The sequence below is a fragment of the Furipterus horrens genome, unplaced genomic scaffold (genome assembly GCF_987537825.1).
Source record: "Furipterus horrens unplaced genomic scaffold, mFurHor1.1.pri manual_scaffold_11, whole genome shotgun sequence".
NCBI lineage: Eukaryota > Metazoa > Chordata > Mammalia > Chiroptera > Furipteridae > Furipterus > Furipterus horrens.
In genome coordinates this window covers 62,476,069-62,491,708 of record NW_028327181.1, presented here as the reverse complement: position 1 = coordinate 62,491,708, position 15,640 = coordinate 62,476,069, and the positions used below count along the sequence as shown (strand labels likewise).

Genomic DNA, 15,640 nt, shown 5'->3' with positions numbered 1-15,640 from the left:
CTTCTGAGGCTGATCTTTCCCCCTCATTTACAACAGAGGAAATAAAGGCTCAGAGACATCCTGTCAGTTGCCCACAGTTCCTTAGCTTGTAGGAAATTGGGGTGAGATTTAAACTTGGATCTTTCTGACTCTTAATTCCCATGATCTTCCTGATTGAGATATAGGGAGTGCTAGCGCTCTCTCTCTCTCTCTCTCTCTCTCTCTCTCTCTCTCTCTCTCTCTCTCTCTTTCTCTCTCTGCCTGGGCCTGGGGTAGCATGTTTCCTGTACATATGGGTGGGAGAGGGCTGGACAGAACTGCAGCCCACACTGACTGACGAAGGCTCACTTGGGTCTGACCACTCTGGCAAATGCTGTCTTTCTCCAGCCCTCACCTCTGGGGGCTGCTAGGAAGAGCTGACGATGGAACTACTGGAACCGTGGCTTTTGCTTTGGCAGGTGCAGGATTCCCCTTTGCCTGGGGAAGAAAAGGGGTGGAGCTCAGCAGTGGGGAGACACCTGAGCTAGTTAGTTGCCTGTGGGCTGAGGTGCCTTTGCCCAGTTGGACCTTCAGCTGAGGGCTTTTGTCAGCAGACCCTCTCTGCCATGAAGCATCAAGTTTTAGTAAAGACAAATGGTCTCTGCCCTGTTGGCTCATTTGCAGGAGAAACCCAGCTCTTAGCTTCCTGCATTCCAGGGTGCTGGTATGTCAGAAATTCCCTGGACAAGCAAGCAGGGAAGTCTTGTCTTTATAGTAAAAATGCTAATAAAACATCTCTAGAATCTGCTCCTTCCTTTCCACCCACACTGCCACTAAGTAAATTACCTTTTGTTCTCATCATTTGCTGAATTGCAGCAGCTTCTTAATTGATTTTCCTGTCCCTGGATTCTCTACACCCACTTCAATCTGTCCTCCACATGGTTTCCAGAATGATGATTGTTCAAAAATGCAAATCTGATCATGTTTCTTCCTTTGCTTCCCTCCTTATTCTTGTAAGATTGAGCGCAGATGCCATAGTGTGGCCTCCCAAAGCCTTCTAGAACTTCCCAGGACCTGCATGAGCTGGCCCTCCCCCCTGACTGACTGCTCTATCTTCCCTGTTCCCTCTAGCTCCCATCTCGTTCTTATACCCTGGGAAAAAAGGTTCTTTTGTGACTGATCATTAATCACTCTGTGTCCCCCACCTGGAGCCTCTCACCCTCTGTCTGTGTGCCACACCCCATACCTCACCCCAACCCACCAAACCCCTTTCAGGGATTACCTCATCTTTGCTGCCTTCCTAGGATCTCAGCCACCGCACCCCACAGTTAGACCCAGTCCCCTTGGATCCCACAGCGAGTTACACAAACCCCTGTTGAGGCTCTGAGGTGGCAGGCTCCACGTGGCATCACCATTCTGGGCCGGAGGGTGGAGGAGCCCCATTCCCAGGTCTGACGCCTGGCTGGGACGGCAGGCAGCGAGGCTGCTCTTCCTCTCCGTGGTCTGTCCATCAGCGCAGTCAGGGCTCCGTGAGAATCTTCCACTGCCCTGTGGTCAAAGCAGCCACAGTCCAGCCCAGACTTAAAGTGAGAGGAACTAGGCCTTACACTGAGGAGTATGAAATTCTTGGTGGCCGTTTTATTTTTTCCTAAGATTTTATTTTTAGAGGGAAAGTGGGGGAAGAAAGAGAGGGAGAGAAACCTTGGTGTGCAAGAGAAACATCAATTGGCTGCCTCTTGCATGCCCCCAGGTGGGGGCCTGGCCCACAACCCAGGCATGTGCCCTGACTGGGAATTGAACCAGCAACCTTGCAGTTCTCAGGATGACGTCCAACCCACTGAGCCACACCAGTCAGGGCTTGCTGGCCATCTTTAATCACTGTGTGGACCTACACTTGTGTCACAGCCTCAAATGATCCTGTTACTGGCACCTAGGGAAGAGCAGCCCTCACCACCCACTGCCAGGAACAGGGCTCTGCACCCGTTCTTCTTCTCTAGGAATGTGAGATGCTACACATCCCGCTTCCCCCTACCCCCACTGTGTGCCGCCCTGGGGACTGGCCATTGTGTGTCTTCTTAGGAGTAGGGTTGCAGCTGGGGTTGGATTCCCAAGCACTCAGTATCAGCTACATCAGGTAGGTGTAAGAACAACAAGGATCCCATTCTGTCCACCTCCCTAGTCAGGTTCAATGTCCAGCTGTGCTTTAGGTCCTGTATAATGGATGTGAAGAGGCCATTGGGTATTACCCATGTAGCAGAGTACACTAGGTTCCTTTTTCAGGTGTATGTGTCTCTAAGCCTCAGTCTCCTCATTTGTACAGTGAGATTAGTAATAGTACCTATCAGAGAATGTATTACATGAGACAGTGCACATAAAATACACAGCACGGTGCCTGGCACATAGGAATATCCAATTAAAAAACAAACAGTACACAGTTATGGTACACACAGTCCTGGAATACAAAAATTACTTCAAAGTGGGTCATAGGCCTAAACAAAAAAAGATAAAACTATAGAACTTCTAGAACATAGGAGAACATCTTTGTGAATGTGGGCCTGGCAAAGATTTCTTAGCTAGGAAATAAAAAGCACAAAGCAAAAAAAGAAAAAAATGGATAAATTGAACTTCACACAAAAGTAGCTGCTCTCAGGCATTTGGAAGGACACTTGAAGGAATGCTTTTGGATGGCGCATGGCCCCAAGAACAATCTTTTTCTTTTTGAAGGTTCTTTGGAGGCCCTTGGCCTTGGAAACATTAGCCTTCGAAAGTTTAGAAGGTTTGAAACAGTGCCGGCTTAATCAATGTTAGCAGAGAGGACTGCTGTCCGCTGCAGGTAACAGAAAATGTAACTTCAACAACTAAGCCATTGTGTTTCTCCTGCAATGGGATGTTTGGAGTTAAGCAACTCACATGTTGCTTTAGCAGCCGAACAGGGCTGGCGTCTCTGCGGGTCTCTCTGGACAGCTCTTGGCAATTCTAATCTTCGAAGCTGGAGGGGGCCAGTGGGCTTCGAAGAGAAGAGACTGTCTGTCTTGTGGGGAAAGCAAACTCTTTCCCAGCTCTTCCAGTGGACACATCCTTGTGCTCTGTTGGCCTGGTGAACATAAGATGGGCATGTGGAGTTAAGTGTTTGACTTCGGACAGAGGCTTTGTCATTTAAGGATCTGATTTGGGGGTGACACCACACACGTGGCTCCTGACACCCGCTGTCCCTCAGTTTCCCAGCAGGAGCACTGAGCATGGGGCTGTTGGCGATGCTTGGAGGGTGGCCATACCTGCTCCCTGTCTTTGCCTCCCATAGTCCTCTGGTCAAGTCTCTCTGCAAACACATCTGTCCCCCACTTGTGTGAGTTCCCTAAGCTTATGCACCAGGTTGCTTGTGGCCATTTGGCAGTGCCCAGCATGGTTTGAAGTTTACCAACCAGCTGTTAAATAAATGATTATTATTATTTATTAATAGAGGTTCTCCTTCCTTTCCCTGCGCAATCCCTTCAGACCCAGGGCCGACGGAGATGAGAGGGTGTCTTGCTTTCTCATGATGTAGTCCACTTTGTCCCCGCAGCCCCAATGACTGCTAGTTCTAAAAAAATCACATGGGGTATCAGGGGCTTAAGTATTGAATCGAGGCAAGAAACACAACTGGAAAGGCAGCCCTGAGTTAGTTCATTCACCGACTTTTCAAGGTCAAGATGGCTTTCTGAAGAGCACTTTTATTTCACTCAACCTTGGTTCTCGAGGTGTAGCTGTCTAAGGATATTTCAGTCAGGGAAATGCCTTCCTCTTGAAACCTTTCCTGTTGAGCCTCACGAACTCAGTGGAGCCTGAGATAGGATCCAGGTGAGGCTGAAAAAACTTGATTCCTTGGCTGTCCACCCTGGCCCAGCTCAAGCTCCATCTGTCCCGGGAAGCCTCGTGCGTGCTTCTAAGGCCCGTCGGTCTCTCCTGGCCCTGCCTTCTCGTGCTCAGCACCAGAGCAGTGAGGACGGGTGCAGGTAACTGATCGGCGTGCTGGCTGCGTGGAGGAAGCTAACTGACTGGGCAGTGCTTTGGGCAGGCTCTCCTGCACCCACTGCTCTGCTGGCCCCGACAGGCCCTGACTGACCCTCTTTTGTCTCCACCTGGGTTTGAACCTCTCATCTGCAGCGGCCTGTGGTCAGGCTCAGAGTCGGCAGCCCCCATGGAGCCAGGGGAGGGCGGGAAGGCTGAGTTCCCAGCTGTGGCCCTCCCACCCCAGCCTCCTTGGGCACGGCTCCACTTGTGGTCTGGGGCAGACTTGTTTGTTTGTGTTTGAAGTTTCCCGACTCCAAGTTTGACGTCAGGGCAGGGTTGCTGAGGGGAGGCTTGGCGGGGAGATCGCCTCTGCACAAATGCACATGTCTGGCAGCTTCCCCAGGAGAGCCCGGACGCAGGACGGAGACAGACGGGAGAAGGGTGGTTGGTTGCAAAATGCCCAGCTTGGGGATTGAGGTCACTTTCTCCTCTCCTTGCCCCACATTCCTGGGTGCCCTTACTTGCTCTGCCCCTTTCCCTCTGATGGCAGCCCCACTGGCACCCTCCTCTGCAGGGCTTGGCAGTGCCAGGGGCAGAGGGCTGGGCATGGTTTGGGCCTGTGTGTGGCGCTGTTGGCTACATCATGCCCTCCAGATGCCTCCTAGCTGTCTCAGAAGTCATTTTGCAGTGGGTTGGCTGTGGCAGCCACACCAGGCTGCCTAGCTGCCTAGCTTTGCGGAGGACGTAGGAGAAGTAGGGGACAGTCCTGAGGCTAGGGTAGCTTCAGGGACATCGAGGGAAGGTTGGGGTAAGTCATGAGAGCGTTGGGGACTTCCAAAAGTTTGGGACGGGGTAGACAGGGACCTGACACTAGCAAAGACTGCTGTGCACATCATTGTAAGAGTCCACTGCTGCCCACCTGAGAGGAGGGAGTCAGGGTCTCCTAGGTGTTGGTTACCTGGAGACCGCTCCAAAAATTGCACCTGCTGGCTGGAGGACTGAGTAAACCAAGGGGAAGGGGATGGAAGTGGGGAGGGGCCATCTAGCTGCCTCACGTCATTGCAAGCATGGTGGGACCTCCTTGAAAGGGGCCGCCCCAGGTACCAGGCAGGATGGTGGCTAGTTTTAGTGAATTTAGAGCTGGTTTGGAGCCAGGGATCGGGTATAGCCCAGAGGGTAGGTTTTTGCAAATAAGGACCAGAGGCATTGGCCCCCGAAGTGACCGGACATTTTTGGAGGGTGTAGGGCAGTCTGCAGCCTTCATGCAGAGGATTCACTGCCTGGAATAGTCTGGGTGTTGCTGGATTTGGGGCTTTGGGCCACAAGAGGGGTAGCCCCTGCCCACTGCCATCCTGCCTGTGCTGGTCAGGACAGGTTAGAGGAGGAACTCAGGGGTGAATAGCAGGAGTCATCCGGGGGAGATGGTATGGTCCACAGCACAGGGCATTGGGTTGAGTCATGAGTCCCTTCATGACGTGAGAAACTTACAGCTCGCGGTGCCTCGGTTTCCTCACCTGTAAGATGGGACAATAAGACACACCTGTAAGCGTCACGGGCTCAGCACGTGCGGTTTGCCTGTTTGTGAGTGACCTTAAGTGACGAGCTGTACTTGCTGTTGTGCTGAGGCTGTACTCAGAACTGTGTGTTACTGTCAGCCGCGTGGACGGGCATCTGTTAGCCGGGGAGCGAGCCAGACAGGCTGCCCAGCACTTACATCTCAGCGTAGCTCTGTTCCCTCCACTGGATGCTGAGTGCGCAGGACTTCCCATCAAGAGTCTGGAAGGGTCTATGATGTTTTCAGTTCCATGTAACTGTTTTGTGGGGAGAAAGACACACTCAGGGATATGGCCAGCTTTTGTGGGGGTGTGAAGTTGGGATGTTACTCTTGTGCTGTCAGGGATCTACTGTAATTTCCACCTCCTGGAATCTCCATTGAGAATCCAGGAAAAGATGAGAAGGTGCTGCTTAAGTGGACGAGGCCATCATGACTGTTAGGGTTGATCAGTGAGTGTGGACCTGGTTTTCATAATTGAAAGGTCCTGCTGCTGTACATGAGAATCTAGTATGCATCTCTGCCTGTGCCTGGGTTGCCCATCTTCATTTCAATATCTGTCATAACTGTCCCCGTAGACTGAACTGCCCGCCCTGCTTGAGACATCAAGACTTGGGATACTGAGAAGAGGAACGATCTGCTTAGGGTCCTGCAGCAGCCAACATCTGAGTCAGGGTTAAGGTGATAGACGTCATGGCATCTGGCCACTGCCAGAGCCCGGATCATGGATTTGGGGGTCACCCCCACAAAGAGCCTCCTTATCCCGGGCACTGCAGTTATAGAGTGCAGCAGGCTTTGTTTGCAGTCAGTTGTCTGGAAAGACCTGTTCTCTGCAAAGGCGTAGAAACCTGGAAGAGACACAATGATGCCAACAGCACTGGCTGCAAGTCCTCTCCCTGCATCAGGGCCATGCTTGTGGGCTGAGCAGGACCAATGCTAAGAAAATCCAGTTTAGTGAGCACTTCATGTATTCTGGACATTGGATGAAGTGCTTTACGTATATGAATCTCACAGGAAACTTTCAGCTATGGAGTGTAGGTTATTTTCTTCACTTTACAGACAAGGAAACTAAGATAAAGTATACTGGTCACTGCCACTCAGCTGGTAAGTGATAGCACCAGGGGAAGAGCTCAGGTCAGCTGGCTGCCAAGCCTGTGTCTCCACTCGAGGTGGTAGAACAGTTAACTAATGGTAGGCACAGCCCCCAGCCAGTCAGAACAGGTGCTGATGGCAAATAGGAGGCATGGGCACACCTGTGCACCAGGTGGAATGTCTGCCTGGTTGTTACCACTGCACCGCCTGGCCACTCTGGCACAATGACTGGCTCCTGTCCAGCCACCCTGGGGAGCCTGCGAGAGGCTTCTGCTAGGATGACCATTTCAGCCAGTGTCGCCCTCTCCCCCCTGGGGGTAGGGCAGCTACCACTCCAGCACACTGGCTGCCTCCAAGGCCTTCAGTTCTGGGGCTGCAGAGGAGCCTCGTGTCCCAGATCTGCCAGGCTTGTGGGTCTCCTGTGGCAGCTGTGATGCGCTCTGAAGAGTGAATCTGGGATCTGGAGGTGCCAGCTACAGGCCGGTGGGCTCAGTCCCCAGGTAAAGGAAGGACGGTGAGGGGAGAGCCTTCCCCAGGAGAGGCTGCGGCCCCTGCACTTGGCAGCTTTAAGCAGAGCAGACGTGAAAGGCCTCTCGTGTTTCCGCGTTCTTTGCAGTTTAGGGAGCTGCTTCCTTTTCCTGCGGAAGCTTCTCTCTTTCTGTGGTGTGTGCTTTGGAAAATCTGGCAGGTGTCTGCTCTTCAGGGATGTCCGAGTGGCCTCACCTCCTGTTTGGGAGGCCTGTTCGGGAGTCACGCTGGAGTAACTCAAGGTGGCAGAGTGCATCTGAGGTTGATCAGGATGCCAGATGAGGGGTGCGGGTGCTCATCCTGGCAGGTGGCCTTCTTGGAGTCGATGCAGCTCCCCCACTCCTGCCATGGCCTCTGGTGCTGAGGTGGAGGTGTGGGCACATTGAGAAGAGGGAGGACTCAGGTTCCCTGGAGTCAACCAGTGATTGGGCCTTGGCTTTCATGACTTTAAAATTAATGCACCTAACCTGTGAGTTCTACCAGCCTCGTCCTAAAGGCCAACACTGGCTTTTGGGGTTGTCTTTAGCTCCGCCTCTGAAATGGGCATGACTCCACCCACATTTTCCCTATTGCCCAAGGAGGATGTCACCCACTGCAGCTACCACTGAGTGGGTGCACATCTTATATCCATATTACCTCATTGTAAATCTCCACAACAGCCCTTTGAAGCAGATCACCCCCTTTTAAAGATGGGGAAACTGAGGCCAAGGTTAAGTGTCCTGCTGAGGTGGTGTGGTGGCGAGGGGCTTTGAGGCCAGATTCGTCTGTCTCGAGAGCCAGAGTTCTTTCTCACAGATTTGTGCTTCCTCTTGGACATGGCTGGGTAACCAACAGTAACGTAGTAGGACCTGTATGTATTTTTTTTTTTCTTGTTCCAAGCATTTTATATTAGTTACTTTGGCCCCAACTTCTATAAAATGATACCCTTTTTTTATAGGTGGTGAAATTGAAGCTGAACTAAGGGGGATTTCCCCAAGATCCTTGATCTAAATGTCAGAGCTGGGACCAGAGCCTAGATCTTTTAGCCTGGGAGACTCAGTGTGCACCTGCTGCGCCCTGTGTAGCACACGCCGTGGTTTGTGGGCTGACTAGACGCCCCTCTGTTCTTTCTGTGGACCAGGCTGAGTGTCAGGGTGGGGGTGGGGCACACACTCATGAAGCAAAAGAATTTTGGGATGGGGTGACACTCCTTAGTTCCAGTCCAGAGTCCTCCTCTGTGGCCAGAGTGCTAATGACTGTTTCCTCTCCTGCTGCTGGTTCCATCGCTGAAACCCCAGGTGCTTTTCTATTCCGGAAAATTTATAGCTTGCGGTTTTGTGGTTAAGAGAAAATGACTGTACCCATGAAAGGCCCCCTTGCAGGCCCCTGGGCTGAGCTGGCAGGCCCCACTGTGGTTTCTCTGGGAAAGTAGCCCCTGGGTGCTTCTGTGACAGTGACTAACTTTCCAAAAAGTGAGCGCAGCCTTATTTTGCTCAGATGTGACCTGTACCCCTGGCGCCCCCATCCTTTGTGAACGAGAACAACTCTGCTCCTTTAGCAGAACCCACATCTGCAGGTGTTGTTTCTTCTTCATGAGCTCTGGGACAGAGTAGCCAGCAGGACCCCGACCTGCCAGCCAGTGGGTCACAGCACTCTGCCCGCCAGGCTTATAGGTTAACTGGGGGCAGTGAGGAATCATTTCAAGTTCTACACAGTCCTACCCACAGGCCCGCTCTAGCATCCTAGCAGGGGACCTCACAGCCTTTCAACAAAGAAACTGCTTGCTCCTCTTCTGGGGTACTTGCTCTGGTTTTTGAGACTCTCAGGCTCCTGAGTCATCACTTGCCCCCTTGGCATTTGTTTTCCATTATCATTTTGGTCAATGTGTGTGCCTGTCCGGGCTACAAAAATGTATTGTGTGTTCATTTATTTATTCAGCAAAGGTTTTACAATAGCAAACCAGGTGCTAGCCTGGTTTCTGGCGACCCAGGAGCGAGAACACAGACCAGGCACCTGGCCTCATGGAGTTGGTGGTCTAAAGAAGGAAGCAGACTAGTAAATATTAGACCTGTAGCTGATGCAGGAGAGGGCAGGGGGTGCAGGAACAGGGTTGAAATGTCTGGGAAGGCCTCCTGGAGGAATGGATATCCAAGCTGAGCTGCGGAGACTGAGGGGTCACTGGGAGGAAGCTTCCTGGCAGAGGGCCTTGTGGCTGAAAAGGGCTGGACGTGCTGGAGGGGACTGAACTAACAAAAGCCCCCATGCTGGCTCATTGCTGAGGCTGATGGACTGATCTTGATCTTGACCTTTGATCGCCAGAGTCTTCTGTAGAATCGATGTTATTCATCATCTCCCAGGGGTATGGCCCTGGAAACTCTCATGCAAGTGACGATGGCCTTTACTGCTGCTGCTGTTAGTGCCAGCAGCCTGACCTCTTCAGTTCATGTGGAAAAGAAAGGCTTTGACTTGGCACAGTTATGTGATTTATTGCCCTGCCTTTGGTCAGCTCTTTGAAGCTGTAGTGTGAGAGCAGCTTGGAGTGGAGGGAAGGACTGGCTGGGAGACACACTTTAACGTGGGGATAAGGCCAAAGTGTTTCCTTGCCTCCTCCCGCCCTTAGGATTTTTGAGCATGTGTTATGTAGTAGTAGGCATGTGGGGACAGCCACAACGAGGTAGACATGGTCCCTGCCCTGTTGTATCATTGTAGAGATACTAATCTAGTCATTGGAGGGATTTCATATTACAGTTCAATCCCCCCAGTAGACCATGAATGAACTGGACATTATCATTCCTGTTGTACAGGTGAGAGAAGCGAGGCTCAGAAATTAATGAACTTCCCTGAAGTCACACAACTTGTCAATGGCAGAACCTAGATCTGAACACAGATTCTGTTAAACTACAAAGCCTGCTCTGTGTCTGCTGCCCTGGGAGCTCATGTCTTTTGGGGGAAACCATGTCAGAAGCTCGGCTGTGATGGGGCTGCCATGGAGACTCAGACAGCACACTTGGAAGGGAAGACAGGAGCTCTGATCAGGCCTGGGAAGTCTTGCCCAGGCCTAGGACACTGGCTGGAGGATGGAGGGACTTCTGGCTAGAGCAGACAGTGTGAGCAGAGGCCCAGGGGGTAGGAGAGCGTAGGAAATATTGACTGTCTGGTGAATATTTCCTAGGTGAGTGTGCACCTGGAGGGCCCAGAGTGGAGAGGATCCTGGGAAAGAAGGATGGGGCTCTGATGTTGGAATTGGCCTCTGGTCATTCTGGGAGGGATGGACCAGAGTGACCTGAGCTTGGATGAAGGGCAGGAGTGCCTCTGCTTAGCCCTTTAGGATACAAGAGGCATCTGTGTCTTCGTGTTTGTGAGCTTCATGCTCTGAAGACGTTCCCAGGGTCTTAGGTTCCGTAACAGGCCAGCAAATACAGTTCTCATGAGGCACCCTGGGAGGTACTAGCCTCAGCAGGGAGCGTTCCGTTAGCGATGTCTGCTCCAAGGTGTCGGGCCTCCATAGGGAATGCCTGATTAGTAATGTCTGTGCTGGGTACCCGAGGGGCATGTCATGTAGGCGCGCTGTGGGCTTGCCTCTGTCTGGGTTTCACTAAACACAGAAACTGTACAACTCAGTGGAATTATTTTTGTTCTGACTCAGTGTTCCCTCTCTAGCAATTGTCCTCACTTGCCACCAAGACCTCTGAAGATAGCAGGACTTTGCAGAGCTCAGGGCCACATGAGGGGGCCAGTGTCCCTAGTCTAGCAGATCGTGAGCCTGGGCCCAGACAAGTTTCTGGGGAAGATTTCAGAGAGGCTACTACTGCAGAGCAGTGGTTTTGCTTTGCTCTTCACATCCCTCAGCCACAGAGTTCTTGACCTGGAATGTCGAGAGGATTTCGGGGTTCATAAATTTGGAAAGGAAAATTGCTACCCTTATTTTCATTAACCTTGCCTGAAATTTAGTATGTTGTTCAGTTTGAATGTAGGCAACAAGTGACAGTTGTCTCAGCAAATATGTGTGACTCGGCCCCTGGTAGAAATCACAGCTGTTTTCCCATCACGTTTCAGCGGTGGAGCCGCCTGAGAAAGCTCAACCCGAGAGTTAGGATGGCTCCGAGACCCACGGCTGGACACCTTTTACTACTTTAATACAGAAGCTTTAGTACCCTACCACAATTTAAAGTAATATTTTGATGAATGTATTTATGTGCAATTGACTTCCTTTATTATCCTAAGCATTTTGTTTTATGCACTTAATAGCATTATTCTTAGAGATACGGACCTCCCCAGACTGCCAAAGGGGTCCATGGTTCAAAAATGGGCAAGAACTCCTCTTTGGAAATTGGGGGCCTTCCTAGGTACTTGAAATTTTAAATTATGATTATCATTAATTATTTTTTCAGTATTGTGACTGTGCTGTTTAGAGAAATCCGCTGAGCTAGGTACAGATGAAAGATACAGGAAGGTATTAACAATGGCAAACCGCTTTGAGGGGTAGAGGGCCTGGGAGGTGGCTCAAATGGCAGGTTTCTGCACAAGACTTTGAAGGTGCTGCTTGTCTTCTGGGGAAGCTTGAAAGTCACCCACATGAGGCCATTAGAATCTGGTCAGCATCTCGTAGCTCTCACAGGGTCCCAGGGTCACTTGACCGCAGCTGAGCAGGACTCTGGCCCCCTTCGATTGTGCGCTCATGTCCATCTATTGGAGTTCTTGCCCCTTCTTTTAAATCAGCCCTGGGCTGTGCCCCCTGCCTCCCTCAGTACAGTGTGGGCCACCCAGATGGAGCCTGGTGTTTGTCAAAGAGACCGTCCTCAGGCTGGGATTATTTAAATTTATTTTATTTGAAATTTTAGCCTCTGGAAAGCTGTGGGCACTCTTCCCCTGGAAAATGCACAGACTTACATGTCTGAAATATGCATACCTTTCAGGGTGAGAGTCCTGAAAGCCTGTGTATAGACCCAAGTTGCAGCCCCTTGCTAATACTGCCACAGCCCACAGGCATGGCCAGCACGCGTGGGCCAGGCACGCACTGAGTGTGTTATTTTTTCTCAACTTCCCTGAGATGGAGGTTCTATTATTACCCTCATTTTCTGGAGGAAGAAACTGAGGCTTTTCTGGGGGAATGGCCGTTAAGTAAATTGTCTAAGGTCACAGGGCTAGGGTGTGCCTGAGTCCCCAGACCCCAAACCAGGCCATCTGCCTCTAGACTGGATGCACCCTCAGTGGAAGGTTACTCATTGTCCTCAAACCCCAATGTCTTCCATATCATTAACTACTGACCCGCTCCCCCAGTCCAACCTCCCCCACTCCAGTGGGAAGTCCACCTCTGGTCTGACCAGCGCTACCCATTACTCCCTGAGGATCATGGTCCCTGGGGCTGAGGCAGTGTCAGCCATCCTTGGGGGGGGGGAGTAGGGGGTTATGGGTGGTTCTCCAGGTTTCCTGCTGGCTTTCCCAGACTCCTCTCCTCTCTTCCCTCCCCTCCTTTCTGCTGCAGCAAAGGGGAGTGCAGCAGGCTCCTGTTTGCCAGAGCTTCCTTACAGCGTGCTCCAGGTGGCCACATGATTGTGCCCTGAATGAACCAACTTTTCTTTTCTGGGCTTCTCGTAGGCGAAGCTGGTCCGGTACATTTGCAAGCAACTGCAGTGCAAGCTGAGCGTGGCTCCTGGTGAGAGGACTTCAGAGCTCAACAGCTACCCTCGCTTCAGTGACTGGCTGTACACCTTCAATGTGAGGCCAGAGGTGGTGCAGGTACGCGGCCGTGGGGGCTGGGGTTGGGCTGGTGTATGGGGCGGGTCAAACAAAGGGACCACACACAAATCCAAGGACAGCTCCACGGTGGCTACAACAGAGAGGCAATGCTGTCTACTCTCAGGAAGGGGATGTGGGGGGTCAGCAGCAGCAGGAGGGGCCCAGCGTAAATGTGGCTCCAGTACGGGTCCCAGAGCCAGACAGCCTGACCACACTGGTGGCTTATTGGTTCACCATAGGGACAGCAGCCAGCATTTCGGGAAACACTGACCACGCGACAGACATTGTATTAAACGCTTTGTAGAGATAACCTCAATTAATCTTCACAACACCCTGTGAAGGAGTTACTAACATGATTGCCATTTTATACAGTATTCCCTCACTTATCGCAGGTATTACGTTCTAGGGCCCCCCCCCCATAGGTGAAAATCCGCGAAGTAGGAACCTTACATTTGTTTTAGTATTTATATATATTTTAAGGCTTTATAAACCCTTCCCACACACTTATAAACCGTTACCAGTCCCTTATTAATCTTTCCCACTTCCTTATTAACCTTTTCCACACTTTTATAAACACTACTTATGTTCTTAAACATATTCTACACTCTTAAACCTACGTAACTTTAACAACATACGTATATAATACCGCAAAATCCCATGATATAGCGAAAAATCTGCAATAAATAAATATAATATTTTTAAAAATCCTGCGATACAGCGAGGCTGTGATAAGTGAACCGTGATATAGAGAGGGACTTTGTACCTGAAAAAATTAAGGCACAGAATGGTTAAATTACTTGTTTAAACTTATACCGCTATTAAGTGATAGCTTGGGATTTGGAAATAACAAGGGTCTGAATTTAACTTTCTCTTATAACTGCTGTAGTAGAGACTGTTCTCCCTCCTTTGTTCCTTCTTCCCGTCCATCCAGCCAAGCCACCCACCCCGCCACTAACCAACCAGTCAGCCGGTATGCATGGGGGGCGTGCCCTGTGCCAGGTGTTGGGTACAGACAGCTCTTGTGGGGGGTAATAAATCAGTGCTTGGCAGGTGCAGTTCACCCAGTCAAGTCTTAAATCTCTTACTTCTAAAATTAAAAAGATTGACTCTTGTTATTGTTTTAAAAGTAATATGAATTCATTGTATATAGACAACTTTAGAAAACAGAAAGAGGAAGGAAAAATCCTGTTCATATTTTCACCTCTCAGATAAAGTCTATGATTATTAAGATCTTGATATTTCTTTCTACTTTTTTTTTTCTGTTATTTAAATCTTTAAAAAATTTCTAATGGCTTAGACCTGTGCAGTCTAGTGAAGTAGTTACTAGCCAGTATGGCTGTTATAACTGGCATGGAGCAAGCCCACACTGAGATGTGCTATGATTTAAAGGTGTGCTGAGTTCTTAAGACTTCGTACAGAAAAAAGAAAGTAAAAGATTTAATAACTTTTTATATTTAGTATATGTTGATGACACTGTTTTGGATATATGAAGTTAAAATGTTCTTAAAATTAATTTTTACTTTTTAAAATGCAGCTATGCAAAAATTAGAATTTAAGTACATGGCTTGAATTATATTTCTATTGGGCAGCCATCCTGGAGAACTATTTTTATGTTTTGCTCTTATTTGATTTGCTAATCAGGATGTTTTCCCTGTATTTTCATACTTTGCTGCTCCCTCTTTTTTTAAGTGGCTGTATAGCATTTGATTGAGTGTATGTGATATAGTTTACCAGGTAGGGGTTAATTCTAGTTGTTGGTTATTATATATAACACAGTGGTTAATATTATTTATGAGACTATTTGTATATTTAGGAATTTTACCTAGGAGAGATTCCAGGACAGGAAGTGACGTGAATGTGAATGGCTCCTGTCACAGGGCAGGGTCGGGGGGGAGAGGGTGAGGATGAGTGGGGGTCCACAGGGAACCTCTCAGCACTTATAGGCTCCTGGCCCTGGCCCTAGCGGCCCTCACATTTGTGGTATACGCCGGCCTTTAAGAAGCCGGCAGAAAGGAGTTGGCTGATATGAAGGTTGAGGGAAACTGTTTTGTGAGGTAGAGTTTCCGTGAGCATCATTAAGCTCCGTGCACACAGGCACATAATATGTATGCAGTAGTCCCGCTCTATATCGCGGTTCCCTTATTGCGGACTCATTGTATCGTGGGATTTTAAAAAATATTATATTTGATTATTTATCGCAGATTTTTCGCTATATTGCGGGATTTTGCGGTATTGTATGCGTATGTTGTTAAAGTTACGTAGGTTTAAGAGTGTAGAATAAATGTAAGGTTCCTGCTTCATGGGGAGGTCTGGAACGTAATACCCAGGAGAAGTGAGGGAATACTGTAATGAGCCTCATCTCTCCATGTCCTCACCCACCGGCCTGCCTAATAGTTTTCTGCCATATGGGAAGGAGATCTGAACATGTAGTGGTTCATCCATGATGGCAGATTTTAAATCATGGACTTGGAGACTATGAAGAATTCGAATGGTCCCTTTAGCCCCCAGTGTAACCTCAGCATCTACCCCTCCCCTCCTTAAGAGTCCAGAAGTAGCTTCTCTCACTCACATCTGTCACTTACTGTTGAGGAGACTGGGGCCCGACAGGGACAGTGACTTCACCAGCATCTCATCAGCATCAACCCTGCTTGACGGATGAGGACCACTGTGTTCAGAGACGTCACGGGGCTCTACATGGGTCCCAGAGCTAGTAGCAGGGACAGTTCAGACCTGGCCCTGCTGGACTCCAGACCGTGCCTTCTAACTTCCTTTCCTGGGCCTAAGACATCTTTGGCAGATGAC

The 15,640-nt window shown here is 49.9% G+C and overlaps 1 protein-coding gene across 2 annotated transcripts in view; it reads left to right on the top strand.

The window, feature by feature from the left end:
• KSR1 (kinase suppressor of ras 1) overlaps window positions 1-15,640 on the top strand; it is a 148,412-nt gene that overhangs the window by 67,861 nt on the left and 64,911 nt on the right. For both annotated transcript variants that reach the window (XM_090257385.1, XM_090257384.1), the window contains exon 2: window positions 12,698-12,838. In XM_090257385.1, the coding sequence (XP_090113511.1) occupies window positions 12,698-12,838 (141 nt within the window). The remainder of the gene's footprint in view (window positions 1-12,697; window positions 12,839-15,640) is intronic.